The following is a 26,964-nucleotide window of genomic DNA, read 5'->3' as shown; positions in this document are numbered from 1 at the left end:
TTTTCAAGACTGCCAGCAACCCTGTTATGAACGGCTTGGCAGCTAACAAATTGAGGCTCTGCTTTTCCACAAACAAGTTCTTAAACTGATAATTAAAATGTTTTTGCTATCAAACTTTTGTAGAATTTGTCATAAAGTAAGCCTCATCAAAGATTGACTGATAGTAAAACTTGTGTAAGCACTCGACAATGTAAGTGCGCAGCACAACTGTTTTCTGACAGTGCATGTGAAAAAATAAGTTGATGAACATAAAAATGAGAGGACTGCGATTGCACTCTTGGAGAGTTAAAAAAAAAGAAGATAAATACGAAAAAAAACACTTACGAGGAGGGACCCAAAAAAACCAGAATCTTGCTGTAACTTGGCAACGATGGAAAATATTCGAGTTTCACCGCTAAGAGGTGTAACTAGGAGCTATGAAGAGTCACTATGCCAAATTTCAACGTCGTGGCACATTTTCTTTTATTTTGGCGAGACTTGGTTTAAGGGGTTGTCTGGTGAGTTTGTCGTTTTTGAAGATGGGTGATTTTCACGGGCAATGCGTGGCTGGCTCGGTCAATTTTTTGTGTGAATCTTGCAAGGAACATGTTCTACTCATGACATAAGTTAATACATGTTTTCCTTCGTTTTAGAGTGTGATTTATTGTTGGAACTTAGGCTGGACGCCCAGTGGCAGTCACCGGCTAGAACGCTAAATGGGGGATCAATTCGGCAACAACACGTTTTAGGCCCAAATTTTTCACAGCAATGTTTTGAATATTTCTGAATTACATTCAAGTGATATCTGCTAGTTAATTAAATGATCTATAACCACCCTCATTCACAAAAATGCAATTTTATTCATTATTTGCATGGGCTCTATCCAATGGAGTTGGCAGTTTGTAGCCTTATAGGAGTTTCGGGCGGTATAGCACCATTTTTAAAGCGAAAAACCTAACTTGCACTGAAGTTTTTGATGAGGCTTGTCCTCCAAACGCAGCACATTAAAAAGTTACCAGAGAAAGTTGTGTCTTTATCAAGTAAGAGAGAAAAACTTGAGCGCTATGTGTTGTTACTGAAATTGACCCATCTTCAAAAACGACAAACTCGCCAGACAACCCCTTAAACCAAGTCCCGCCAAAATAAAACAAAATATGCCACGACAGTGAAATTTGGCAGTGACTCTTCATATCTCCTAGTTACACCTCCTTGCGGTGGAACCCGAATATTTTCCATCGTTGCCAAGTTACAGCAAAATTTCAGGGTTTTTTTGGGTCCCTCCTCATATAATTGGATGTATTTCTGCCAATCGGAACTATGTGCATTATGACGTGAGCCCTGTTGTGCATATATCCTCATGGGTCTCAAGGCTCATGTCGTTATGCACATAGTTCCATTTGATAGAAATATGTCCAATTGATCCTCGATTTTTTTAATTTTCAAACTATGAGGTATTAAAGTACTCAGCAATGTACCGACATACCTGCATCATGCGGAACAGAATAGACAAAGCTTTCGGAATCCAGGAGGTAATATTCAACTGCTCTGCGATACCACAATTCGTCAATGGCTCGTTTATGAATTTCACTAAAATGTCTGGTATGAACAGAGAGAAGACGGGAGTTAATAGTGGTCATGGATCGTCCAGAAGATTAGGAAGTCAATCTTCATTTTTCATGTGCATAAGTTGATTTAGACAAAGCCACCAAATCTCATGGAAAAATAGTTTAAAGCAAATTGTGCTCTCCTCAGGAATCTTTGTCACTGCAAAGAGTCCTTTTAAATAATATAATTTATTCTGGCATAAAATAACTTTAAATTTGTTTGAGAAGTTTTCTGACAAGGTAACACTTAAAAACATCTGTTGGCTCATATTCCAAGTCCTTCATTTCTTTCTTCATAAGATCTGTAAAAACACAATATTGATGAGCTATGATACAGACATACAGCTATCAAAAATCACAAACTGATTGCGGTAGACGTACCAGTTGGGAGACAGTAACTTGGAATTTTTTAGCCAACTTGCGTTAAAAATCCAGAAAACTCCAGTTTTCTGAATTTTAAACCACTGTGATTTTTAACACATGCTGACTAAAAAATTCAAATTTACTGTATTAAAAATCACATTAATGAGGATTCGAACTTACGGCATTTTATGCTCACGAATATATTCTTCAGCACTTAGGGAATGAAAATCGACCCACCGCGTAAGCCCACTTCTTGTTGCCATAAATGCAACTACCAAGCCGAACCTTTGCCTGAGTTCCTGCCTGTAATCAAAAATAGCCGCAGGTATAAGAATGATGCCAATATAGGTAATTCGAGAGTAAATAGACTATGATGAGAAAATAAATAAGATAGTATATCACCTGCCTTGAAAAAGACCTTTAAGCAACAAAAACTTCAGGAAAACAGAGTGAAATTAATTACATGAATTAAAGTTAAAGTTGGAAACATTAGAGAAAGTCACTGCAGAGAAAGCAAAATTGGATTACATCTTGCAATAAGGAACTAAAATATACGGATAGATATGGAACAAATGCAAATGTTATCAGTTCCCCTATGCACATAATGTTTATACAGATGAGCCAGATATTATACGTAGTTCCTAATAGCAAAATGAAGTCCACAATGGAAGCACCAGGTGTAGAAAGAGCACTTCCATGTTGCTGTGTTTCCGAATCTCTGCTGTTAATGTAAATTTTATTGAAGAAACTAATTAGTGATTTCCCCAAAATTTGTTGACTAAAACATTGGAAAAGTTAAGAGAATTTTCAGTGAACATTTCGACGAAATATACGCATTTACTTTCCTAATAATGAATGGAATGTTGATAAAGATCGAGAGACATCACAACCAAGAAAAGCCCTTTCCGTACCCAGCACTTCAATTTCAGCCAAAAAATATCACACTAAAAATACATACAGCTTTATATCACTCTGAGATAGGTATACATGGACCTATAGAACAAAATTCATTGGACTTTAATAGCAATCTGACTCTTTGCTAGCAGCAAGCTAAAAATGAAACCTAATTTTGGGGAGCAGGGTTTGTGAAGATTTTTTTACTTTTATCAAGTTGCTGGTCATTGCTAGCGATAAATTTATGGCAATAGCAAGAAAAAACATACATACAAAAAAACTGTGACGTATACTACATCACAGCGATGATTATTTAAGCTATTGCCACCATTGAATCTGATGTTGGTTTGACTCAACAAAATAAGTAAACAATAGCCGGAAACAGATGGTTTGACCGAGTCAAGCTGAAGGGATTAGATTTATGATAAACAGTGAAATTTGGAGGAGAGCAGAGACTAGAAGGAGAGAAAACAGGAACCATGAATCATGCACACATGCATGTAATCCACTTCATGACCAATGCTACCGATTAATTGCATTTATTGGACTCATTCAAGGTTGATTAATGAACAATTAAAGTGGTTTTTGTAGAATCTTATTAGACAAGACTTTTGCCTCCACATTGGGAATTTTTTATTTTTCACAGGATTGAACATAAATTAAGTGTAACAAAATGTCTCCATTGTGTCAAATGTGTTGAATTGAGATGTGTCTTAAAAATTCTTGCCGACCGATCTTCCGATTCTTGCCAATTCTTTCTTTTATCACCGATTGAGTCATTGTGAGAAATATACTGGCTGACAAAATAGATAATTTAAATTACAAAACGGCTGTGTTGATACTTCAAAAAAGAAGGAAAGCGATGTAAGTTTGATACAGGTTCTACAACTAAATATTAGGGGAAATGAGGGACCCAATACAGTAAAGAGTGTACTGATAATTATATTGAGCGTTAAAAGGACGGAGAAACAAGATAGAAATTAAGCAGCTACAGTGAATTTTTTCCCTTGAAAGTTCAAGTACACAACAATTGAAAAAAAACCAAGAATTCTAAAAATCAACTCCTAATCAAGTTTGATATCTGTAGCCATCCGTTAGGAAAAGATCTTGGTGAACTATAGTAAAATTCTGAACAGCACAAATTTTGTAGAGTTAAAAAAATCTGAAAATGTTATTGGGAGCTCAGTCCAATCAGTGCTTCAAGAAAATGAATTTAAAAAATGGCGCCAATGACCCATCATCACCGAAAATCACTTTATAATCAGAGAGGGGTACTTCTGAGCCTTTCCTTGTAATACATCTAAATTTTAAATTGTAATATGTGCTTGAATTTTGAGTTTTTTGGAGCCAAGACCCCTTTTCCTGCGAATGGTTGCATTTAAGTACACTGCAACATTGAAGGGGAATCCAGTGACAAGAAAACATCGATGAGAGCTGCTGTATTACAGAAGAGAGGCATGAGAGCATTTCTGCATGAGACATGGTTAGCGCATGCTATAATGCATCCTGGGGCTCATGCCACTCACGGCTCTCTTCCGTAACGCAGCAGAGAGGCTGGGTGCAGCTAAGGGGGTGGGGGAGGGAGCAGCAGAGGGCGTGCTGGAATACTTTACCTTGGCAATAAGTTGATCAGCTTTGCAATTGGGCTTGGTGCAAAAGGAAGGAGATTAGTGCAAAATGGTAACAAGTGCAAGTGCAAACATCGGTTATTCATGGTGGAAAACATGAGGGAGGTTAGTGTTATATGTACAGACACAGACAATTGTTAAGAGACAAACTTCGATCTTTTTCAAAATGATACCTCAAAAAAAGAAGAAATGAGACGAAAACGTTGAAGAGAATTATATTTAAATGTGGAATTTTGTTATTACTAAAAAGTCATGCGATCTTTATTTTTTTTTCTTTCTTTAAAGAAAAAACCCATTCCTTTGCCTTCTTCACCAAAGATGAAGGAAACATTTTTTAAAACAAAATCGCACGACTTTTCAGTCGAATTGAGACGGTATGGGACGGTAGATTCTTGAGAATTCGGTGGAAGTTTTTGGGCAAATTTTGAACAACTTACAAGATCAGATGGACTTGCACCAAGTTGCATTTTTGAGGGACAAAATGAATTTGGAGTAATTTTGGGTTCAACTAGTCATCTCCTGAAAAAAATCTAAGCCGAAAAAAATATTTCGGATGTAAAGGGAGTAGTTAAACTTTGTTTTTAACATTGAGTCTTTTGGAGGGAAAAATCTATAAATCTTTTTTCTTGGCTTAAACTTGATGCAACTTGGTACATTTACGTTAAACTCGGCCCAGATGTAATACAGCTCACTTCACTACAGATAAAAACTAAGTCCAGACGTATGTAAAATGGTTAATTTTGCGATCTTTTAAATGCCAAGAGCTTTGTTTTTGAGCGTAGAATTTTTACTTGTTTTTTCATTAATTAATTAGGACAATAAAACAATTCGAGCAAAACCTTTCTCTCTATCTCTTTATCTTTTTTTGCAAATTCCTGTTGTTTGGGTCAAACCTGTAAGAAGTGTTGCCAAAATTTTAGCAAATTTCTACAACATAAATCTTTTTATGGGAGGTGAAAATATTTCATAGTTTCATATCATCAATTTCTTTTAGAGTATCGTAAAATTGCATTTTATTGCATAGTAAACCAATAATCTCTTGAAAAACTGACCCAAGACTCGAGATTTTTTGTACATCACAGTGTACATACGCTTACTGTACGTCCAACTGTGCTGCAACTTTAAGCTCTGTATAGTATTTAAAAAAGTGTGATAGAGGACCTGGAAAAACTTGTTGGACAATATGATAAACCTGGAAAAATATTTCACACTTCACACGAAGATTCACTTTTTTGATAATAAGTACCAATTTCACTGGAAGAATCTTCGACACCTCAAAGTATGAAAATGCACAGAACTAATGCTAGACTAAAACTGGGGGGAGTGAGGGGGTGGGGAGAAACCATGAGGTAAGGGAAGAAACTAGTCTAATCTCTAGTCTATACTTTACTCATTTTTTCCAATAAATAAACCTGACTAAGAGAGCAAAAATTGCCTAAAATATGCAAAGGTATTGAATCTCTTCACAACATGATGTAAAACATAAAATTCACTTTTAATTTCATCACACCAAAAATCCGCTTACTCAGTTATAACAGGATATTTGTATGTTCTTTGCCATATCAAAAGTTTTCTTTTCGTTGGAGGAAAAAATCAGGAGAAAAAACAAGAAATAATCTAGCTTGTCCCATTCAAGATTAGGATTGCTCATTCAGTGATATTTTTCAGAAACTGCAAAAATTGTAAAAGTTATTTCGAAAAAGAAATTTAAAAGTTCTAGAAGGGTGATGCATAATTATCAGGGGCTTTACCTTTTCAGTTCGTCGGCAGGTTTTGTCATATTCCATGAAAACCATTCGGTTGCTTTCGCATCGTACAACAAGGACAAGAAAAGATGCCGATCACCTGAAACGAGTAGGAAAAATTTTATAGACAAATTTTACAATTTGTAACAACAGATAATTTTGATTGTGCAAAAATATTGTTCAAAACGGCGTGCTTAACCAGACTGTGCTTGAGAGACAGTTATTAGTTGCTCACATTAACTTTTTCAGATTTTATTCATTTGAGTTAGCAAAAATCTAAAAGTATCAAATAGAATGTTACTTTTTTTGGGAATATTTATGGTTAATAAGTTGTGACTTTTAGGTTATTATGAGTTTGCTTGAAAAATAAATACCCACATCACAAGTCAAATTACAAATAACCCACCATGATAGACAAGTGCATCTATTGTGGTGGTCACAGAATCGTGCCTTGATGATTGCAGATTATAGATCAGCAAAAATAATGAGAACTGTCCAAACGCCAAGTCTTTAGATCTAAGAGAGGTATAGTCCTTCAAAAAACACAGCATATGGCATCATCCAATGCAGCGGTGCATACCATGGTTCCTTCCACCTTCATATAATCCATGTTTAAATTTGAGCAGCCAGTACACAAATAAATGAATTAATAATTGATAAAATGAAGGTGGAAAATGGTATGAGCTAGCGCGGTGGATGATATCATACACCAAGTTTTTCGAAGAGCAATATCATATAATCGTTAGTGTTGGACTTTAAAACTGGGTGCTCAATGGTAGGAAGTTCGAATGGTGATAGGTACACATTTATTTGTTTTGCACTATTTATTATAAATGCATTTTTCATATCAGTGGCTAAAGTTGACAAATGTGTATCCCTACAGCAAAGTTTCAAAATCTCCAATTATGCTTCATTTTCTTTCAAAGAACACTAACTTAACTATCTTTAAAATTGTTTGCAATATTTTTGAATAAGTGCTGAACATTTTTTTAAAAAAATAGTTGGTTCTCTTTAAAACATAAGACAAGAGCGGCTAGTGGCAATGTCCCAATTGAAGATACGCATTGTTTCATTTTAACTGCCGATATATTATTAAAGATGAAGCATTGTATCACCTGTCAAGTCACTATCTTGGGAAGTTTTGAGTTTCTTTTACGTTTTTACTGTGTAAACTTCTTCACTGATCTAAATTATCAGGATAGATGAAAAAACAGGAGGTCAACCGCAAGAAAAAAAAGTGCTTAAATAAATCTTGACATAATTTTTCAAGGGTTGATTAAAGCACAAACTTTCTCAAGCAGAATCTCCGACACAAAACCAGATGGAACAGTGTTTTACTTTACGCACAGTGTTTTAGGAAGCATTAAGAAACAAATGGATCAACAATATATGTTCTCAATAAAAAAAGAAGAAAAGCAGCGTAGGATAATTTAAAAGAAATATAAATTGAACAAGTTTTTAAAGTGAAAATCAAGCATTTGAGGAGATAAAAGCAAAAGAGAAGTGACAGAATCAAAAAGCTTGCATACTGAACTGCAGAAGTAGGCACAAAGACATTGAATGAAGCAAACAAAAATGAGTATAAACTAAGTCGGTTTCCACAGCTAACGATCCATTGTTAATACAGCTTTCTCATAAAAAAAATCTCATAAAGTAGAAGAAGAATCTAAATATTTTCATGCCAATATAGATCCGTTCTAAACATGTTTAGGTACCTAACTATGGCAAATTAAACTTCATTCGGTGTGATCGTGTGATACCAAAAGAAACATTTTTGGAGTCATGTTTCAATAGATGAAATCGATTATTTATAAGAAACAAGAGAACAAGAGTAGGATTTTTCTCTGAAAAGTCAAGTAAAATACAAAAATAATGATTAATGAGAAAAAATCAAACTTTTAAAAATTTTCTACACATAGGAATTTAAGCATACAATTTGAGTTAAATCTGTCAGATCTTTGGTCCTCGGAAAAAAAATATTTATGGAGTCATATTATAGCTGTGAATAAAAAACGATGTTTAGAAAAAATGAGTTTAACTCTTGAATTTCACCTTTCTGGGGATATTCAAAACTTTCACCTATATTCTAAAAAGCAAAGCAGAAAAAAAGGGCCACCAGACAAGATCTGCACTATAAAAACGCAATAAAACATCACATGACTTCCTTCCAAAATCTTACATGGAAAGTGATTCTTACAACGAGATCGAAGTTCTAAAATCAACTCCTGAAAAAGAAGTTAAGGCGATTCGATGGACGCCATATTTTTTGTCAGAACGGCATGCGATATATCGCATCAATTGGTTCCATTTTTTCAGGTACTCGTCATTTTTCTCCAATTTTGAGATCGCAATTCTGTTGTCAGGAGACTCAAGCATTCACTAACTAATTTTAACAAAGAAATTCAACGTAATAAAGGCGTGGTTTTTTTAGAGAGAAAATATTGCATTCAAGTGCAGTTCCGATATCCGTATCGAATGCGATGTTTTCTCTCTATAAAAACCACTCTCAAAATTGGAGAAAAATGACGAGTAGCTGAAAAAATGGAATCAATTGATGCGATACATCACATGCCGTTCTGACACAAAATATGGCGTCCATTGAATCACTTTAACAAGTATTTTAACACAAGTTAAATAGAGGAATCTTGTTTATTCAGCAGTTAATATCTAAAATTCTTCTTGTGTGATTCTTTCCTAATAAGATCTTGAAGAGAATACATAATGCGTTGTGCTTTAGTACATAACTTACCTGGAGGCTTATTCATTGGTCAAACAGTTTTGTACCCATGAAAGTACATGTGTACCTTTCTTTCTATGCTACGTATGTGCTCATCTATTTAGCTTATTTTCTGACGATTATTGTGTAAGAATTTGAAATTTCGGATAGTATGAAAAAAGTTTATCTCATTAAGACTACATGATCTGATTCGCTCTTTGGCTGGAGTCAAAAATTATTACTTGGAAGGAACATGAAATCCTCCATCTGCTTCGAAATCAATATGCTCAAAGAGAAATGAATAAAGTCAAAGGTGACATTAATTCAAGGGGTGGTCCAAAAATGGGCAACAAGATAGTTCAAATGAATTATTTACGTTAATTATGAGTGGTGGTAGCCACACTGCCACATCCGGGCACGTCACATCCTCCAACAATTGGCAACACAGCACAGCCCGGCTGTGGCACCTACACCATAACTACACCTACTTGGCTTATTTGGGTTTTTAGTTCAATAAACATTTAAAAGCAACAGAGCGATGGAATTCAGAAATTTTGGTTATTGTTTCATGTGTTTACATGTCTCTCAAAAAAGTTCGATACACAGGGGAAAACCTGAGCTGATCAATTAAAGTTGTCTTTAGATACTACAGTTTTGTAGAGTCCCTAATTGCAACATCGGGAAAAAACATCCTGCAAAGAAATTGGCACTTGGACACAAACGAATGATAGAAAATTAAAAAATGGTCATAGAAAACTTTTCGAACATGCATTGAATTACTACTAATTCGTGCTGGGTGCCGTACAAGTTTTCATTTTAAGACTTGTCTTTTTTTTGTTGATTGACCGATCTCAGTTGATTTGAGAGGTACTTGAGTGCAGATAGACACAAAGATGCGTTCCCGAAAGTTACTCACAGAAATAAGAATCCTTGTCCAATTTATCGGTTTTGCTCGAACTGGATTTAGCTGTGGAACGAGACGGTAAAAAAACTAAAAATTTGCAAATTCAAAGTTAACAACAAATTTCAGATGCATTCATTCTGCCTAGCTGCCCATTCGGATAAACATTTTGCCAATGAAAAGAAAAGACCAAAGATTGCAACAATCACTTCTACCTAAAGGCTTTGGCACGATTAAATTTTGTTTAAATTCAAAGTAAAGACGGATACAAGGGAAAGGAGAAATACTTTTATTACGTTTATCTTAAATTTCTCTCCTTAGTCATGATTTGTTGGTGTTGTTACGGACATTCTAATGGACCATTGGACATGGTACGAATTTAGACATTTTGATTTATGTTTCTTCTTCAACACTGCACAGAGAAAACGATTTGTTCAAAGGAAATAACTGATAATAAGTTCCAATCAAGGATATTAACGTTTTTATTCGGCATTGGTTACGAAAAATTTGATTTTAATTTCCCGCTCACAAGAAGAAAAAAAGTCTACTTGAATCAAATAATGCTTTACAACGATTTTGGCAGGTTTTTCAATCAAGCAGTGTCCTATCCCATCCTGTGTTCTTCAAACTGTAAATAACTCACAATTTCTGAGCCAAAGCACCGAAATTGAGGTTATTATAATTTTACTACGGAGACAGTGTCATAGTAACTTTTAGTGCGTGATTTAATTCAAGAAGACGAGATGATGTTCATTTTTTCTACGAACAGTAAGTTTGAAGCCATACATCAAAAAATGATCATATATTGGTCAAAAGTTACTTTTAGTAATTTCAGTAAGTTCTACTTACGGTTCTACAAGAAATTTTGGTGAGGAAACATCCATCATAATGCTTGAATTTGCACCTTGTCTAGTGGGTCATTGAATTACCAACAAATTGAAAATGAGAAACCAAAAAAAATGCATGTATGCCCTTTTTTTGCATGCCTGTTTATAAGTAGTTGAATAAATGAAGTAAAAAAAAAACAGCTGCCGAAAGATTCTCATGACTCTCTCATCCAAAAGATTAGGAGGGTTGCAATGATAGGAGGAAAGGGGTTAGAGCTATGAACATAAACTGCTGAAAATTGACGATTTGTGAAGAAGAGGGGTTATTGCCTCACATGAGGATACACTGATTCTACGCTGACAATTTTTAGGTTGCAATAATGGGCCGACATTCTATTAAGCTTAAAGTGCGGCATGTCTCAGAAAGAACGATACAGCTCCAAAGGAAATACTTCAAATACCATTTCAAAAATAGTGAAAAAAGAATGAATAGACATGAAGGGGATACTTATTTGCAGCTGGGTACAAAATATCTTAAACTTATTTAGGAGTCACAACCAGGCAAACTGGTTCAAACAAAATTATGACAGTAAGACAGAACTTGCTGATATGGTTGCCCATTGTGGGAAAAATTGGATAGAATTAAGCAAGGAAGTCACATCTACATTGCGAAGTTCAAAAATATCATCTTGTATTTAAATTTTTTGAAAGGAAACCAACCAACATTATTGCTTAAAATTTTATGGAAATAACTTTCAAATGGGCAAGAAAGATAGCAACAATTTTCGAGATCAGATGTTGGATGATTTTCTTCCAAAAAATTAAAATATGAGGTGAGATTTTGAAGCACCACAATGTAGATGTGAATTTTCGCTTGACTCCATCCAATTCTTAGATATTGAAGGCCAAAGTGCGAAACTTTATATCTTCTTTTGAAACACTGCAAGACTTCCTGCCATAATTTTTTTTTTTTTTTTCTCAGAAAAGTAGAGAATGTGATGTCTTAAAAACTTTGTTGATTTTTTTTCTGTTAGCAAAATATTCTGTAAAACTTTCAAGCTATCAAGTTGGCTTGTTTCTCTTTGGAAAAATAAAATAGGATTGAAAATTTTGAAACACTGAGATGAAGATGCATGGTTTTGCACTTCGTCCATCGATATGCTCTTGCTGCTGTTGTCACAAGCCAAATGCAATTTGAGTGCACTTTGCAATAAGGGACTACAATTTCTGGCTCAGACCTAAAAACATCTATCTGCACAGGGAAACTAATGGTACATATGCTGTTTCTATAAAGAGTCAGAAATTTCCTGTAGTGCCTAATCACAAAATGTCGTCATATTCAAATTAATGCAGTCACACGTGAAGGTCTCCTGGCCTTTTAAGAGAAAAGATTTTGCTCAGAATGAAATAAGTCGAGACCACAATACCTGATAAACCTTGCAACGTCCGCAAGGCATTCCTGATGGATCTCATGACATGTGAGTTGATGTGAGTTACACTATTTTTGCATTAGACCATACATTCATGAAGAGGATATAGGGGAAAGGCATTACAGAAGGAAATATTTTATATGTACAGAGCCAACTATTATCAGGAAAGACAGAGGAAGAAGTGAGATTTGCGATAAAAATAGACTTACAGTGGGATTCGGGCGGTGACGTATTTCGGCTGGATGGCCATTTCCAACCCCTTTCCTCACTCTTTTCAAGGAAATGCATCAATTCTGCTTCAGGCGTCTCGAAAGGTTGGCCCTTATCATATAGATACTTGCAATAGTACCTGAAAAACAAGATGTCAATGTGAAATTGAGTGATTATTTGCCGACCAAAATAGAATAGAGTTGCCAATACAAAAATCTTATTCGTGATAAATATGGTATTTATGTTCGAAGCTTATCAAGAAAAATTCCAAAACATAGATGATTCAACACATCCATTCTGCCATGCTAAGGAAAAACGCTATATGGACTTTTGAAAGTCGCCTTTCTTCCATTAAAATATTCATTTTTGGGAATTTTTTTGAGTATTATCTCTCGAAATTTTCAGGTAATTTATATCTGATTACAAATGAAATCCTCTAGAAAATTCAAAGAGAAAAATTCATAAATTTGAAATTTTAACAGAGAATTCATATTTTATTGAAGGAAATTAGGCAGCGTTTGAAGGTTCAAATAGTGTTCTCCCTAACCACAGCAGCATTGCTAGGCTAGTCATAGTGATAGTTTTTTAATTGGTCCTTCTGGGCCAATAATGTCACAATTACTGGTGTTTTTTATGGGACGTTTTTGTGATACAGTTGAGTGATAAATGCGCTGTCTGCAGGCACTTTTAAAGCACTAGTTATGTACCTGTAAGATCAATGAGAATCAGTAGCGCTGCAACAAGTGGAAAAAATTGCAGCTTGAAAAGTTTGAATTCTGCAATTTTTTTTGCATATTTTTCAAGTCTGGCAGGAGTAATAAGTGTAAGGCATGCTCGGAGGGAACAAATTTAAAAAAGAGGAACAATGATTTCCTATACGATCAAGTTTTTTTTAAAACATCTGCTTAAAATTGTGCACACCCTGTGTAACTAATACTGATTCAATGTTGCACTAAGCAGCACAATTTAAAAAGTAATTCTGTGCCTCTTTTGATATAAAATTGTTGTTTCCCAGACAAAGTAATATAACTCCATTCCAAGGTTGCAACACTGATTTCGATAATTCAATTTTTAACAGATATATGACTGCAATTCCTAACCAAAATTTCGCTAATTTTTAAGTGGAAGTAGAGTAAAAATAAGTGAAATTAACAGTTTTGAACGTCCAGTAGTTTTCTAAAATAAAAATTAAAGAAAAGAGATTTTGCATCACCGATTGTAATTACGTTCTTCTGTGAAGGAAGTGAACAACAAAATATGATCTCCTTGAGGAACTAAGCTCAGAGTAATAATTTAAGTTCTGTTAAAAATACTCTTCCTTTCTTAAGCCATAGACCTCTGCTCTATGTATTCATTCTTCTCCTATTAGTTCATCACAAACTTACCATTCAGGGTGAATTTTCCATTTGCTACCCTTAAAAAAACTTGTGATATGAGATTTCCCTGCAACAGAAACAATAAGTTACATGATAAACATCTGAAGATTGATCATGAAATAGGAATAAATCAAATTTACTTTAAATATGAAAACACGTCAGAAAACTTCTGATCGTTGATGACAGGTTGATTTGCAGGATTTAATTTTGACACATTAAATCCTGCAATAAAAGCAATGACCGTGTTTGATCTTTTTATTGGTAAAAAAGTCTCTGAAGATGCATGTTTATGATACGCAATGAGCGCAAGTCGATTGTTAAGTTGATAAATCAGATGGTAGGTGAGAGACTTGCAGCACTGATTTCTACGCTCTGAGTGCTGGGGCTGTTTGATTTTCAATAGAAAAATCGGAAGCTCTGACTTCTGTTGCCAACCTCAGTAGTCTGAATTGGACGTATTTCTGCCAAACGGAACTATGTGCATTTGACATGAGCCCTGAGACCCATAAGAACACATACTGAACAGGGCTCACATCATAATGCACATAGTTCCTTTGGCAGAAACACATCCAATTGTTCTCATTGTCTGCCTTAGTATTTTACTTTGTATATTCGCAGAATCCAAGATATTAAAACTAAAATTTTAGAGAGCATAATTTAAAGATAGCCTTCTACAAATAAAAACATTGTCAACGAAAATTCCATACTAGACCGGACGCTTTTGCAATACTTTGAGTATGATGCCTCAGACGTTAGGTCATTTCTTACACAAAGCAACATATCTTGTCTGCATTGTTCCAGTATTTCTGCAAACATTTAATTTTTTCATGAAAGAACCGTTGTATAAGTTAGTCTAAAGATATCAGAAGCTTTTTCTCATACAGGTGAAGAAAAATCACCAGGAATTTCAAAAAAATTCATGAGACGGTTCGGAAAAAATAAAATGTAGGTAAAAAATACTGAAACAGCACAATGGAGATACCTTCCTTCGCATGCGGGACAACAATATATTCTGCAAAGCATTTTCAAACTGTTCAATTTGCTTTCTTCATTTCCAACGGTTATAAGACCTTTTGTCAACGATTTTTTGGCCGTGCACCTGTTTTTTCTAGTAGTTTACGTCCACTCGTTTTTTCAACAGATAAGTTTTGGTTCACTTACCGATTGAGACCCAAAGTTAATTGGTCCACATGTAATTACAAACGAGAATTGCTCGCGCCATTTTTGGATGAAAATGTATAATGCCTCGGAAGAATGAGGGTTTGCTTGTTTGGTCCAATGGAGAAAAATATATAATTGAGATTTTGGTTGAAATGCCGTCAATTCCATTAGGAAAAATTCCCTACAACTCTCTAAAACTCAGTGGTGCAACAGGACTTAATTATCTTTTAAGAAAATCTTAGCTTCTTAAACCTGAACCGGATAAACCTTTTGATTTGCCTCAGCCAAAGGCTCTTAGATTTTTCCTGTGTACGATAACTTTGCGACGGCACGGCGCTTCGAGCTACTATTTTGTCGAGGAGGTGTTGCACAGTATCATACAAGATTGGAGGCACCCGAATATATCAGAATTGATGGCATCTTTCAAAAGCACGAAGTTCCCTCGCAAATTAAATCGAGAGCTGACGACAAAAAGAGAGCGGTAGTCAAAAAACGTATAAAAACCCGGTATCAGTATTCAATAACATTTAGCATGATTTTTGCACTTCATTAGAGGAAAAAGTGATTTGATTCAGCAGAAATATGCTTAAATTTACCGCCGAGAAGATTTCCTTCTAAGTCAATAAAGCAAATGCTTGTTTACAAAAGAAAAGATGCTCATATAAAAAGAAAAGTCACTTACATCAAGCAGAAATCTGCTTTTATTCAGCTATTTCATTCTTGATTCAAAATAAAATCTTCTTGAAGGCATAATCAAGAACGTTTCTGCATGAAGCAAGTCACCTCTTTTTCTAATAAAATTAAAAAGTTATGCTAAATGTTATTAAAGAAGGATGCTAGGATTTAGTGAGTTTTTGGACTACCACTCGCTTTTTCTGCCATTGTATCTTGATTTTTTTTTCAAGGGAAGCTCCATAACCGTAAAGGATGCCTGTCATCCTTAATATATTAGAACGCCTTCAATTTTGTATGATACTGGCAACACCTCTGTTGTGAAATAGTTGCTTGAGGCGCCGTGGCACGCTGCAGTGCGGCGGCCGGCCGGCCAGCGCTCATTGGCGCCTACAAACCTATTGGGATACTTCAAGCATTGCGCGATGCGTGAAGTATCCCCTTAGGTTTGTAGGCGCCACCAGTGCGCGTTTCACGCTGACAACTTGCCGCTCCGCTCTGCGTTAGGCTATAATATTTATACTCGCAGAGTCAGTGTTTCTCAACTCATGATTTTGGAATTTTTGCATACTCTGCATGAATTATTCTCCTTCAATTGATGAGAAAAAAATATGTATTAAAGGAAAATGTAATGTGCATTTTTTAAGTATTAAGGTGGTTCCGTGTCAACTTTAATGATTTCCAAAGCACTTTAATTTTTTCTTTTATACTTAAAACTTTTACTGTGCTGCAGCGTGGTGTACGCACAGCCAAACGCTCCAAATTGGACGTATTTGACTCTAAAAGATCAATGTAAAAATGGGTTAAAACCAAAGATTGCGTGCTTCTTGGTTTCCTTCCCTCTTCAATTAATTTTTGTATAGTTCTGTTCAACACGACTACGGCTCATTGATATTAATATCAATGCCATTGCTTGGAAAAGGTTTTCCACGTTTCAAAAATGTATTTTAAAATGAAGTAACATTTTCAATAAAAAAAGGGTATACATATGGTATATTTTACATTGAAAATTTTAAGGATAGAAGTTAAACCAAATACTCACCAATGACAATTTGAAAAGATGAATCAAAAGAAGAAAATAATATTTCATTGAAAAAATGAGTTACCACAACAACACTCCCCTTCTCTCTCAATTTTTTCATTTCAACCCCCTTCTCTCTCAATTTTTTCATTTCAATATTGTCCATATAATATTACATAAGGACTAAAATGTAACGCTTGAACCTAGTCACTGTTGCTTATTTTACTCGTGGACATAAACTACTGGACAGAACAGGTGCATGGACAAAAAATCGTTGATGGAATGTCCTGAGACCCTTCCAACTGCAGTGGAGATTACCCAGGTAATAACAACTTGAGCCTAGAATCACTCACCTTCGGACCGAAGCAGATGTAACTCCTCAATTGCATCTACTCTGTGGGAGTACAGCGGTTCAAGGAAGGCCAAAACTACAGAGAAAGGAGTGCCAGAGATCCCAGAGAAAAAGTATTTCCGGTGGCCCCGTGACACTCTCTTCTGCTCAACAAAAAAAAAAACACACATTTGACAAAGAATGACCGATGCTGAATGGAAGAGTATTACTATTGATGGGAATGTCTGACTTTCTGACTAATTGATTTTACAATTTCGATACATGCGGTAACATTTGCTTCGTTAAATTCTTAAGAGACAAAAAGTTGATTTAGTTGATTGGAGACCCTATTGAGCAGCTTCATGGATCTTGAAAAAAAACAGAATGTCAGAATAAAATAAATTGGGTCAAGTTCATACCTAACATTTCTGCAAAGTTATTTCTAACTTAAAATTTCATGAAAAAACCAATGAGTCCATTAGAAAGCACTTATAAGGGGGGAAAAATTGATTGAAATCTAACTCACTAGAGACCAACAGTCCCGATGACGTGATGTTAGGCTTCAGCCAAACAGTAAATGTGGACTCCCTCATCTGCTTATGTCATAATAGACCACCAAAAATATCATTTCAAACTGTTCAAGATTTTGGTAACTTCAACATCGATTTCTTTCCTCCATCATTTTGAGTAAAAAAATCCAAAAAATTACCAGGAGTTCAACTCAAAGCTTTGAGAAGAGTGAGTTGAAAAAAAAGGCGTCACTGACTGATTATAAAATGAGTTAATGGATTTTATTCTGCAATCTTGAAGGATTTAATTTCATAAGAGGAAAAAGAGTCTTACCATATTATCATAATGATATTTCACTGGCAGCGAGCCAGAATTACTAGTATTGGATTGAAAGATAATGTTCCTCCGCAGCTGCAAAAACGAGAGAAAAGTTTTGATTCAAAAATCAAATTATTGTCGAATCATCAGAGGAAAAGTTATGAAAAATAAATTATTTTTAGAACTTTGTTTGCCATTTATGTGCTTCTTGCTGACGGTTAAAACTGTGAGGAGTTGCATCAAGCAAATCATTAAAAATAGGAACTCACCCAAGCAAAATTGATACAAGAACTTCTTCGACAGCTTAAAAAGTAAGCAGTTTTATCGAAATAAAGCACAAATGCTTGAAAATGAAAAGAAAAGAAAAAAAGGGGAAAATAACAAAAATTATATTTGTTGATAGCCAGAAAAATATTAGGTGAATGGAGATTTAAAATAAATTGTAATCAAATTATCGCTTAATCTCGGGGGGTTGAACACATTAGTCTTAATGTGACCTTTCTTGCAAAAATAGTGGTCAGTTCAATTCTGAACTATACGGGCTACAATCACAGAAATATGCTCGACAAAATTGCACAAATTTTTTGGCTGAAATTTGACAAAATATCGAACTTTTCGATGTAGGTCGTCAACAATCGATTCCAAAACCCCCAGAAATCGTTTTCCAACATAAATTACGTAATTAAAAAAAACCGGCGATGTAATCGAATTATCGATTATCTTCGGGGGTTGAAACATTGTCTAATGTGACCTTTCTTGCAAAAATAGTGTCAGTTCAATTTCTGAACTATACGGTGCTAAAATCCAGAAATATGCTGAGAAAATTGCCAAATTTCGGCGAAATTTGACAAAATATCGAACTTATCGATGTAAGTCGTCAACATATCGATTCCAAAACCCCAGAAATCGGTTTCCCATCAAAAATTACGTAAGAATCATGACTAAAAACAATTTATTTTGCCTTATTCTTGAGACAGCAATGTGAATTCCTTGAAAAATCATCGAAAATCGTGAAATTCTAAATGCTCAAATTTCAAGGGGCTTGGGCCGTATGTTTAAATTTACCTAGGGACCTGAATTTTTTTTACATTCATTTGAGAGCATTAGGCCACTTTTGAAACGTCAGGGATGTCAAAATTCTGACATTTTTGTTTTTCGGCCCACTATACATTGAAAGTAACTCTTGACGAAGATATTGACGTTTTTTGATGCATGCATTCAAACTCCCCGCTTAAAAAAAATCAGGATCTACTTGGGTCAAAACGAATCATAAACGTTATCGTGACAGTTTCTGCATTATATAAATGTGACAACCTCGATCTCAGAGCTATGGCTGAGCGGTAAATTCATATTTCTTGTTAACAAAGCTGAATGAAAACGTGTTTATCATGGTTAGCAGTTGATTTCAGTAATTTTTGTTGCAGGAATCGCGCTCTACAAGGAATCTTAAAATATTTATAAGAATGCTTAAATTTGTACCTTGCCCGGCGGTTCGTTGTCAAAACGAGCATAACTAAGGATGTTGTTAAAAAAATTCCTACCTTCAGGAGATTGAGATCAAATTTTCGAGGAGCATTTCCATCATCAACTAGTTCTACATCGGCCATGTCAACGCTGTTGTAGCTTGGCTTTAAAATTCCTTGAAACTAAAAAAGAAAAGAGACAGAGTGAAAAAAAAAGGAAATGTTCAAGAGGAGAAATAGGGCCACGCATTGACATAAGAAAATTGTTGTTAAATAAAATATTAACCTTCAAGATTTTCACTTTCAACTATTCTTTCACTAAGTTTAGTGACTACAACAAATTTTAAAAGCCTCAAAACATGCTGTAAAATGATCGTTTTTGGAATTTTTCTTGGTCAAAGACATTCATTTAGACATTTAACTGTGTCATGAGGGGCTAATTATTTAGGGTAAAAAGTCCTTAAACCTACGCAAAAGGGGCCTCCTCCTTTCCCTTAAAGTTTCATTACAATAAGTAATCTAGAAAGAGCTATATTGAATAAAGGAGTGTCACAAACATCAAAAATAAAGGTCCTATTTTTGTAATGTCCGTGACTCCGTGACACTCTATTTTCCCGCATAGCTTTTTGTCTTTGAATTTGACAACTTACCACAGGCCTAAGGTCAGGGTGCAGAATGATGTAACCGTTGTTGGTCACAATAAAACCATAGGCATTCACTCCCAGCTGCAACAGTAAAAATAAAAATACAGTATAGAGATTGTATAAAAAACTTGCGTTAACGTGGGAATAATCATCAGAATATTGAGCACACTTATATGAGAGAATTTACTATGCCTTCCGCTTTTTCTTAGCCTTCTTTTCCTATTTTCCCTGTTGGTACACTTCAATTACAAATGATAACCGTTTTTCATTTACAAGAATTGAAAAGATGATACTTTAGTTGGAAAGCGTTGAGCAGAAAGGAACCAAGCTCATTGCAGCGTTTTCAAAATCGTGCAACTTTCTCTTCACTGTAAAGAAAACTGAATACTTGTACAGTAATGAAAGAATTAAACTGACTGGATTTGTTTTACTTAGAATTGACAGTTTTTTGGTGGAAAAATAAAAACTACTCTAACTTTAAGACGTCCCGCCTCCCTCCCTAAAAAAGAACTTGTACGATTTTGACAACACTGTCTCAGATTAAGTTCCTTTCTGCTTAATGCTGTCTGATTGGAAGTTAAAAGTCTGAGAGCCTACCTGATATGAGGATTCCATATATTGCAAAGATTAAAATAAAACCTTTTCTCCTGTTATTTCTTTTCATACGTGTTTTAAAATTCTACTTTGCTTAATAATGGCTCTGAATAGTGGTACTCACCAAGTGAGGCGTCAAGAGTTTCTTTATATCTCCTTCAGGTACATCAATGCCAGCAACTCCTAGTAAGTTGGCTATTCTAGTCTATAAAGAAGAAGAAAAAATAATTGATAACAAATCGAACGTATGTAAAATGTGACTATCAACAGAAATAGGAGGCTTAAAATAAAAAAAAAAACAAAGTTTTATTGGTGAGGTCCACCTCATTTATGGACTTTTTGAACATTTAAGTACAAAAAATGCTCAGAATATTGTTAAATAAAGTGAGGGTATGAAGTTTGTGGTTCAAATGATACAGAATTAAAAAAAGGTTTTGAAATTGTAAAGTTCCATTTCGGCACTTGAAGTTACTTTCAGTAATTTTTGTTTTACCAATCATGTTCCGAGTAAAATTTCAAAGATAAAATATACATTATAATGCTTAATTTCACACCTTGTTTACTGGTCCATTACATGTTACTTTTTAAAGGCTTTGTTTCAAATAACTGCATAGTCCAGACAATGATAATAAAACTGACTGATATCATCTAATATATGTGTAGCCTATGATATGCATATCCATCAAAATATGGATCCGCTACATAGGAGATCAAATTTCATCAAATGGATACTCATCTCTAAGATTACTCATTTCTGTGAAACCAAAAAAGAGAATTTTTTAGTGACTACCTGAAAATTTCTAAACTAGAACTACTTTCGGTAAGGGAAAATGTTAAACAGAGTGGTAACTACAGAGAGTCGATAAGAATTTAATCTTACTAAATTTAAACCTAAAGAATGTTTAAATGTCAAAACCTCGTAAATCAAGAACTAGCTAAAACTATGAACCGCTGCCATCAACCAATATAAACCTGTAAAACTCTCTATATTTTATTCAGTAACTCGGTACATGTACAGCCTGAAATAACTACCTACGATAAAACATCTATAAAAAACAATGCAGAGAGATGAATTTAATAAAATACTAACTAACTAATGATTAAATACCTCAGTTATAGAGAGTTGCTAAAAATAAGACTAAGAATTACAGAAATAAGATGCAATCTGCAAAAAGGGGCCTTCGGTTATTTTCCTGAAGAACACTTTAACAGGGCAACAAATGTGATTTTGGACCGAACGTTTTAGCCTCCTTGCTTCCCTGTAGTAAATTCAATCAAAATATTCTGGAAAATCATTTAAGCTGGTTTAAACCAAACAACTTAGCTCAAAAATATCTAGTGTAACTAGCAAATTATCTAGGTTAAAAGAATCAAGGCAATTAACTTAAATGTTCTTCCTAAGAAAACCTTGGACGATAGTTAATAAAACAACCTACTTGGCCAGCGTATGATCTTTTTTTTTTTTTTTTTTTTTTTTTAAAAAAAAAAACTAGGGCTTAAATCAACCATCAGAATTTTCTCTGGGCAAAGCTTTATTTCAAGCAAAAGTCCTTTTTCTGAGATGGCATCTTAAAGTAAGTACTAAAGATATTAGAAGGGGCCACAGCACAAAGTTCACGATTTTAGATTAACTTTAAAATATTTCATTGGGAGAAATATTTTCTATCTACTTGGAATGCAATGACTATAAAACACTGGCTTATTGAGTGCGATGACCCCTTTTTCAAAAAAACAAAAACAAAATCACTCTCCCATCAGAGTGAAACGACAACTACAAAGATTTTACTAATTTAATCGGATGTACCTGTAGCTACACTAAATAGACTTTGGTACACCTGCTGAAATCAGACCAACTTACAGGGGTCAACTCCTACTGGGATACGTTATTTATAAAATCGCAATGATATTTATACCTCTCTTGTTTCGTAAACCCAAAATGCTTCGTTTACGAGGTGGCGCTCAGTAATGTTCTGCAGACATCAATATCAATCAATATAGGAAACTGCAGCTTGAAAATTTGAATACAATTCCATCAAAAATATCCTCTTCAGGATTCATTTTTGACTACTATGGATTTATAGAATAAAATGGTTATTTTTTAGAGGAAAGAAATTGAATAATTCCATCAAAAGAGTGGAGTCGTTGATAGAACAAAAATATAGTGAAGAGGGAAATTCTTAGGGACATAAAATATTTGATCACTCGATCTATTGTTTGTTCAAGGTACTCTTCATCCACAGTTTAAAATTGAAATGCTTGCCTGATGAGTCTAGATCAATAATTATAAAAATTGCAATTGAAAAATGTAGAAATATCCTGAGAAAAATCACTGATAGAAATAAACTGATGAATAAAAAAACGGATCAATTTGACGTTTATCATTCTTTTTAAAAAAACCCAGGGGAATTTTCATTACGACGAAAGACAGATGATGAGTTCATTCAGGAATATGCATATTTTTCACACAGAATTATGCTCCTATTTCTCATCCAATGTTATAAAGTCTGTCTCAAAATGTCTTTGATGCAAAAACCCATTTTTTGGCTCTCCTACCTTTCAACCTAAATTTCTCTATGGATTACATATACTTGAGACACTTACTCCAAAGATTGTCATTCCTTCAAAATAAATGGTCATTTTTAAAAAGCAAAATGAGACAAAAAGTCAACAAAGTTGCACACGGAGACAAATTCTATCATTATTTCACCGGTTACATTCTTTGATCAAAGAATAAACTTTGGCATTTATTGATTAGCTGAGCGACTGTTATTTAATGGACTGCTTGCTGATCACTGAGTTGATGCGTTCTTCACATCTTCCATGATCATTGTATGTTTTAAAAATCTATTTTTTAATATTTATTTGTGCTTGATTCACACTCAATACTTACAGCATTTTCTCTCCTATCATAAACAGGCATGGCAACGGAGGTTATTAATTTGTACTGTTGCAACTCTCCAGTGTAAGTTTGGTCAAGCGACTGAAAAAAATCAAAATAAAAAATCAGTAAACGTGTAAAGTAACAAACTAAAATAGTGCTTACAAAGAGAAGTATCCGTGGCAAATGGATTTCATTTTGTACATATAATTAGGAACTACGATTTCTAGCTCATCTTAAAAACAACATACATATGTGCCATTAGTTTCCCTATGTAGACGGGTGTTTTTAAGTGTGAGCCAGATATTGTAATTCCTTACCGCAAAATGCAATTCAAATGAATTAGAATAGAGCAGGATCCATTGGGGTGGAAAAAAGGAGGCATAATGACAGAGAAACTGCAGGGATGCATACATTGTTTGCGATATTTCAAAATCTCTGCACCCGTTTTATTTAATCAAAAAAGAACTTACCAATGCTATTGGTTGAAATGTTCACAGAATATTCTTTACAAAGAGACAAAAAATTAAGGTTGATTAAAAAAAGATGACGTTGAATATTTTTCCATTTAAAAGACAAAATTGAGAGGAAGTCTGTGACACCTCAACGCAAGATATGCATTCCTTCAGGTTCATTTTTGATAAAGAGGAGATTTTGTCAAAATCATATTTTCAATCAGCTCAAATGTTTTGATTCGTTTTATTTTAAAGATTCTTTTCATCTTTTTGCTTGATTTACCCTTGGAGAAGAATTTATAATGACAAAAAATTATTGATGACAGCAAAAGACTAGAAAAATACTTACTGCTTTAAGTTTCATGACGAAGCGCCGATCCTGTTCTTCCTGTGACGCAAACTTCATAGAGTTTTGTCTGAAACTGATGGACCTCTCTCTCTGCTCTTCACTTTCCTTTAACTCCCAGAGATAGTCCGTCATTTTAGGATCCTGGAAGAGTAAAAACCCTACGTTAAATACGAGAAAAAGTATGCAGCACAAAAGAAAACATTATAGGTGAAGGTAAAAAAGTTTAATTTATCTAATGAAAGTGAGAGTCTCAAGTTTAGTCATTAACACTTTCATATAAAGTCTTTTTTTGGAATGAGTCAAGGTTTCTTGGATATGAACGTATCATTTGCAAATAAGAGTCAGTGTTTTATCTCTTTTTGCTTCATCGATTGAAATTACACATTTTTGCATTCATGCCGATCATTTGAAAAATTGGGAAATTCCTCGGTGCTTCCTCTATTTTTTAGATTGTTCAAATTACTGGCAATCCTGGTAGATTTTTTGTTTCATTTGTCTCATTTTGTGAACCTCGGAATACATAATATTGGTGGCTGAGGGCAAAAACTGCGTACTTTAAAATGCAATGTTGTGAATTTCTGCTTTTTTTTCTTTTTTTGTTTTTTAAAGGAAAACAAACCAATGGCTTCTTCTGAAATTTTTTGCGAATTAAAAAGTTCGCTCATAAAGAAGCATATTGTAAAGTTTGTCTTTGTTTTCATTAATTTTTCTTAAAAAAAAAATAAAACATAATGGGGTTGTTGCATGAATTTTTTTAAATTCAGTTTCTAGAAGTTGGTGGTGTGCTGATTGTTGAGGTATTTTTTTAAAAATTTTCTGATGATTGGAACATGGAGAAAAAGCGTCGAAAGTTGAGAAACGGTTTGAAACAGGGTTCCTTCTCGCGCCTCAAAATCACGTGATTCTGACGTCACAACGCATGGCCACGGGTTTTTGCTATCTAAACTGCGTGCTAATATGAGTTTTTTAAAAAATCAGGAAAAATCGAGTTTTCCCACTAAACTCATTTTTTCTATCTTGATGGATACTTGAAGATAAGATGAATCAATTATAGACTGGGTTTATGGCTCTTCACGTCGATTTCTGGGTCGGAAAGTGAGTTGAAAATCGCTCCTTTCTCGTTTTCTTCACGGAGTGGAGGAGCCGTTCGGCGGTGAGCGGAGGGCGGTGCGCAGCAGCCGGCCCTGCTCGGGTTTCTCCGGCAGCGTCCGCTCATAATCGTAGCCAATTGGAGCTCGAGATGAACTGTACCTAACCTAACCTCCACTAGATAAACATGCGGTCAAGATGTGGTTAATGACGGCGAGGAGAAACTCCTGCGTAGTTTGACCAACTGTACATAACTGCCCATGAAAATCATTTATTTTTAACTTGAATTTGATGGAACTTTGACGGGCTTTTTCGGGCTTGAGGACTTGATTTTTGACTTTTGGAATTTTACCATCGTTTTCATCGCAAAAAGTTCTGTGACTACATATTTTTTAATCTCAAATCCCTCACCCATGCAACAACCCCATTGGAGATTTTTAATCATTGCAAGTGTGTTCTCGTCTTGGAAATTTGCCATCGATAAATTGATAAAAAATTGATCCAACCTCTCTTTTCAAAAAATTAAAGAGGAGCTGACAATATTGTAAGGAACTTACTGTAATATCAGCATAAATGGGAGTCCAAATGATAGGATGAGTGGTTCTATTTAAAACTAAAGGACGTGCCATGACAGGAATGTAATTTAGAACTTGTTCTCGGACTTCTGCCATCGTGCTTAAATGAACGTAATAACCTGCAATAAAAAATTCAGATATTGTAATAATTCGACTAAGCGGTTGTGAGAGAAGAACTTTCTTGATGCAAATTATTTATTTAGTTTTGATTATTTTTATAATTGTTTTACTTAACTATCAAGGGCTGCCATCTAGCGGCTTGTGTTACTTTCTTAGAATTTACGTTCTGACGTGTTCACTTATTTTGATGTCTTCATCTTATTGTGATAACAGGACCAATTCTACGATTACACAATAATTTGTAATCTCCCGTACAAAGGAAAGTGTCTCGCTTGCCCTGTTTCAGTGCTTCTCACCAACATTTTATTTTTACATAAAAAACCATCTCTTGAATTTATCCAAAATTTTCTGTGATTTTTTCTTACCTTTGTAAATAAAATTCTAAAATTCACAGAAAAATTCGGGCAGTGGCTCTCTTGAAAAAATAAAATCTTCCAAGAAATTAAGAAAAACTGAAAAAGCGCAATTGAGATATGTTTCTTTACAAGGGAGCTGACAGATTGTTTAGCTTTTTTTTTTTTAAATTTTACGTCTTATGATTCATCCATATGTCCTTCAATGTTTCTATCATACATTAAAACACCTTTTTATGATTTTCTTGATTTTGACTCTTCTTGTTCTGTGATCTGCGTTCTGTCCTGAAAATAGGTTTGGTTTCCAAAATGTACAGTTACAATTAATTGATTGTTAATGAAATTCAAGTGATGGAAAACCTTCGTTCTTAGCTTATTGATGAATTTTCTTACTTTGCAAACATGCAAGATGCAACTTTCAGATCATTACTTATTTTGTTTATTCAATGAATTATAAAATAAAATATGTCAATACGTTGATTTTTAATACAATTTTAATTGACAAGGTGCTACCCAGTGTAGCAGAGACGCACTCTAGCTTGAGAGTACGCCTCTGTTAGGAGCACCTCGGACATACGTAAGAGATTGCGTATTTCCGAGGTGAACGCAGGCAGGTGTTTTGGTTGGCGCAAGCCATATCAGGGCCAGAGCTTTTGAGCGCCGCAATATAGCGATGACCAAGCAGCCATGGAGGGGTCAGTTTCGCGGGTGATTGTCAGGCTGTGTCACGGGTCATCCTACTTGCCGGCAAGCGGGCG

At 34.7% G+C, this 26,964-nt stretch overlaps 1 protein-coding gene across 7 annotated transcripts in view; it reads right to left on the bottom strand.

The window, feature by feature from the left end:
• stj (voltage-dependent calcium channel subunit straightjacket) overlaps positions 1-26,964 on the bottom strand; it is a 57,421-nt gene that overhangs the window by 8,691 nt on the left and 21,766 nt on the right. For 3 of the 7 annotated variants that reach the window (XM_019056628.2, XM_019056622.2, XM_072303685.1), the window contains exons 9-24: positions 25,716-25,852; positions 24,070-24,210; positions 23,278-23,367; positions 22,301-22,357; positions 20,512-20,592; positions 19,800-19,874; positions 19,228-19,332; positions 17,702-17,779; positions 16,881-17,022; positions 13,683-13,740; positions 12,297-12,436; positions 9,846-9,896; positions 6,220-6,313; positions 4,454-4,486; positions 2,127-2,249; positions 1,463-1,575 (exon numbers count right to left, since the gene is read on the bottom strand). In XM_019056628.2, coding sequence (XP_018912173.2) covers positions 1,463-1,575; positions 2,127-2,249; positions 4,454-4,486; positions 6,220-6,313; positions 9,846-9,896; positions 12,297-12,436; positions 13,683-13,740; positions 16,881-17,022; positions 17,702-17,779; positions 19,228-19,332; positions 19,800-19,874; positions 20,512-20,592; positions 22,301-22,357; positions 23,278-23,367; positions 24,070-24,210; positions 25,716-25,852 — 1,518 coding nt within the window. The remainder of the gene's footprint in view (positions 1-1,462; positions 1,576-2,126; positions 2,250-4,453; positions 4,487-6,219; positions 6,314-9,845; positions 9,897-12,296; positions 12,437-13,682; positions 13,741-16,880; positions 17,023-17,701; positions 17,780-19,227; positions 19,333-19,799; positions 19,875-20,511; positions 20,593-22,300; positions 22,358-23,277; positions 23,368-24,069; positions 24,211-25,715; positions 25,853-26,964) is intronic. The other 4 variants (XM_019056624.2, XM_019056623.2, XM_019056625.2 and 1 more) reach the window with 4 other exon arrangements.

Source organism: Bemisia tabaci, chromosome 8 (assembly GCF_918797505.1).
Source record: "Bemisia tabaci chromosome 8, PGI_BMITA_v3".
In the NCBI taxonomy this organism is placed as follows: Eukaryota; Metazoa; Arthropoda; class Insecta; order Hemiptera; family Aleyrodidae; genus Bemisia; species Bemisia tabaci.
Note: the sequence above shows the minus strand (reverse complement) of the source record. Positions and strands in the feature narration are given on the sequence as shown.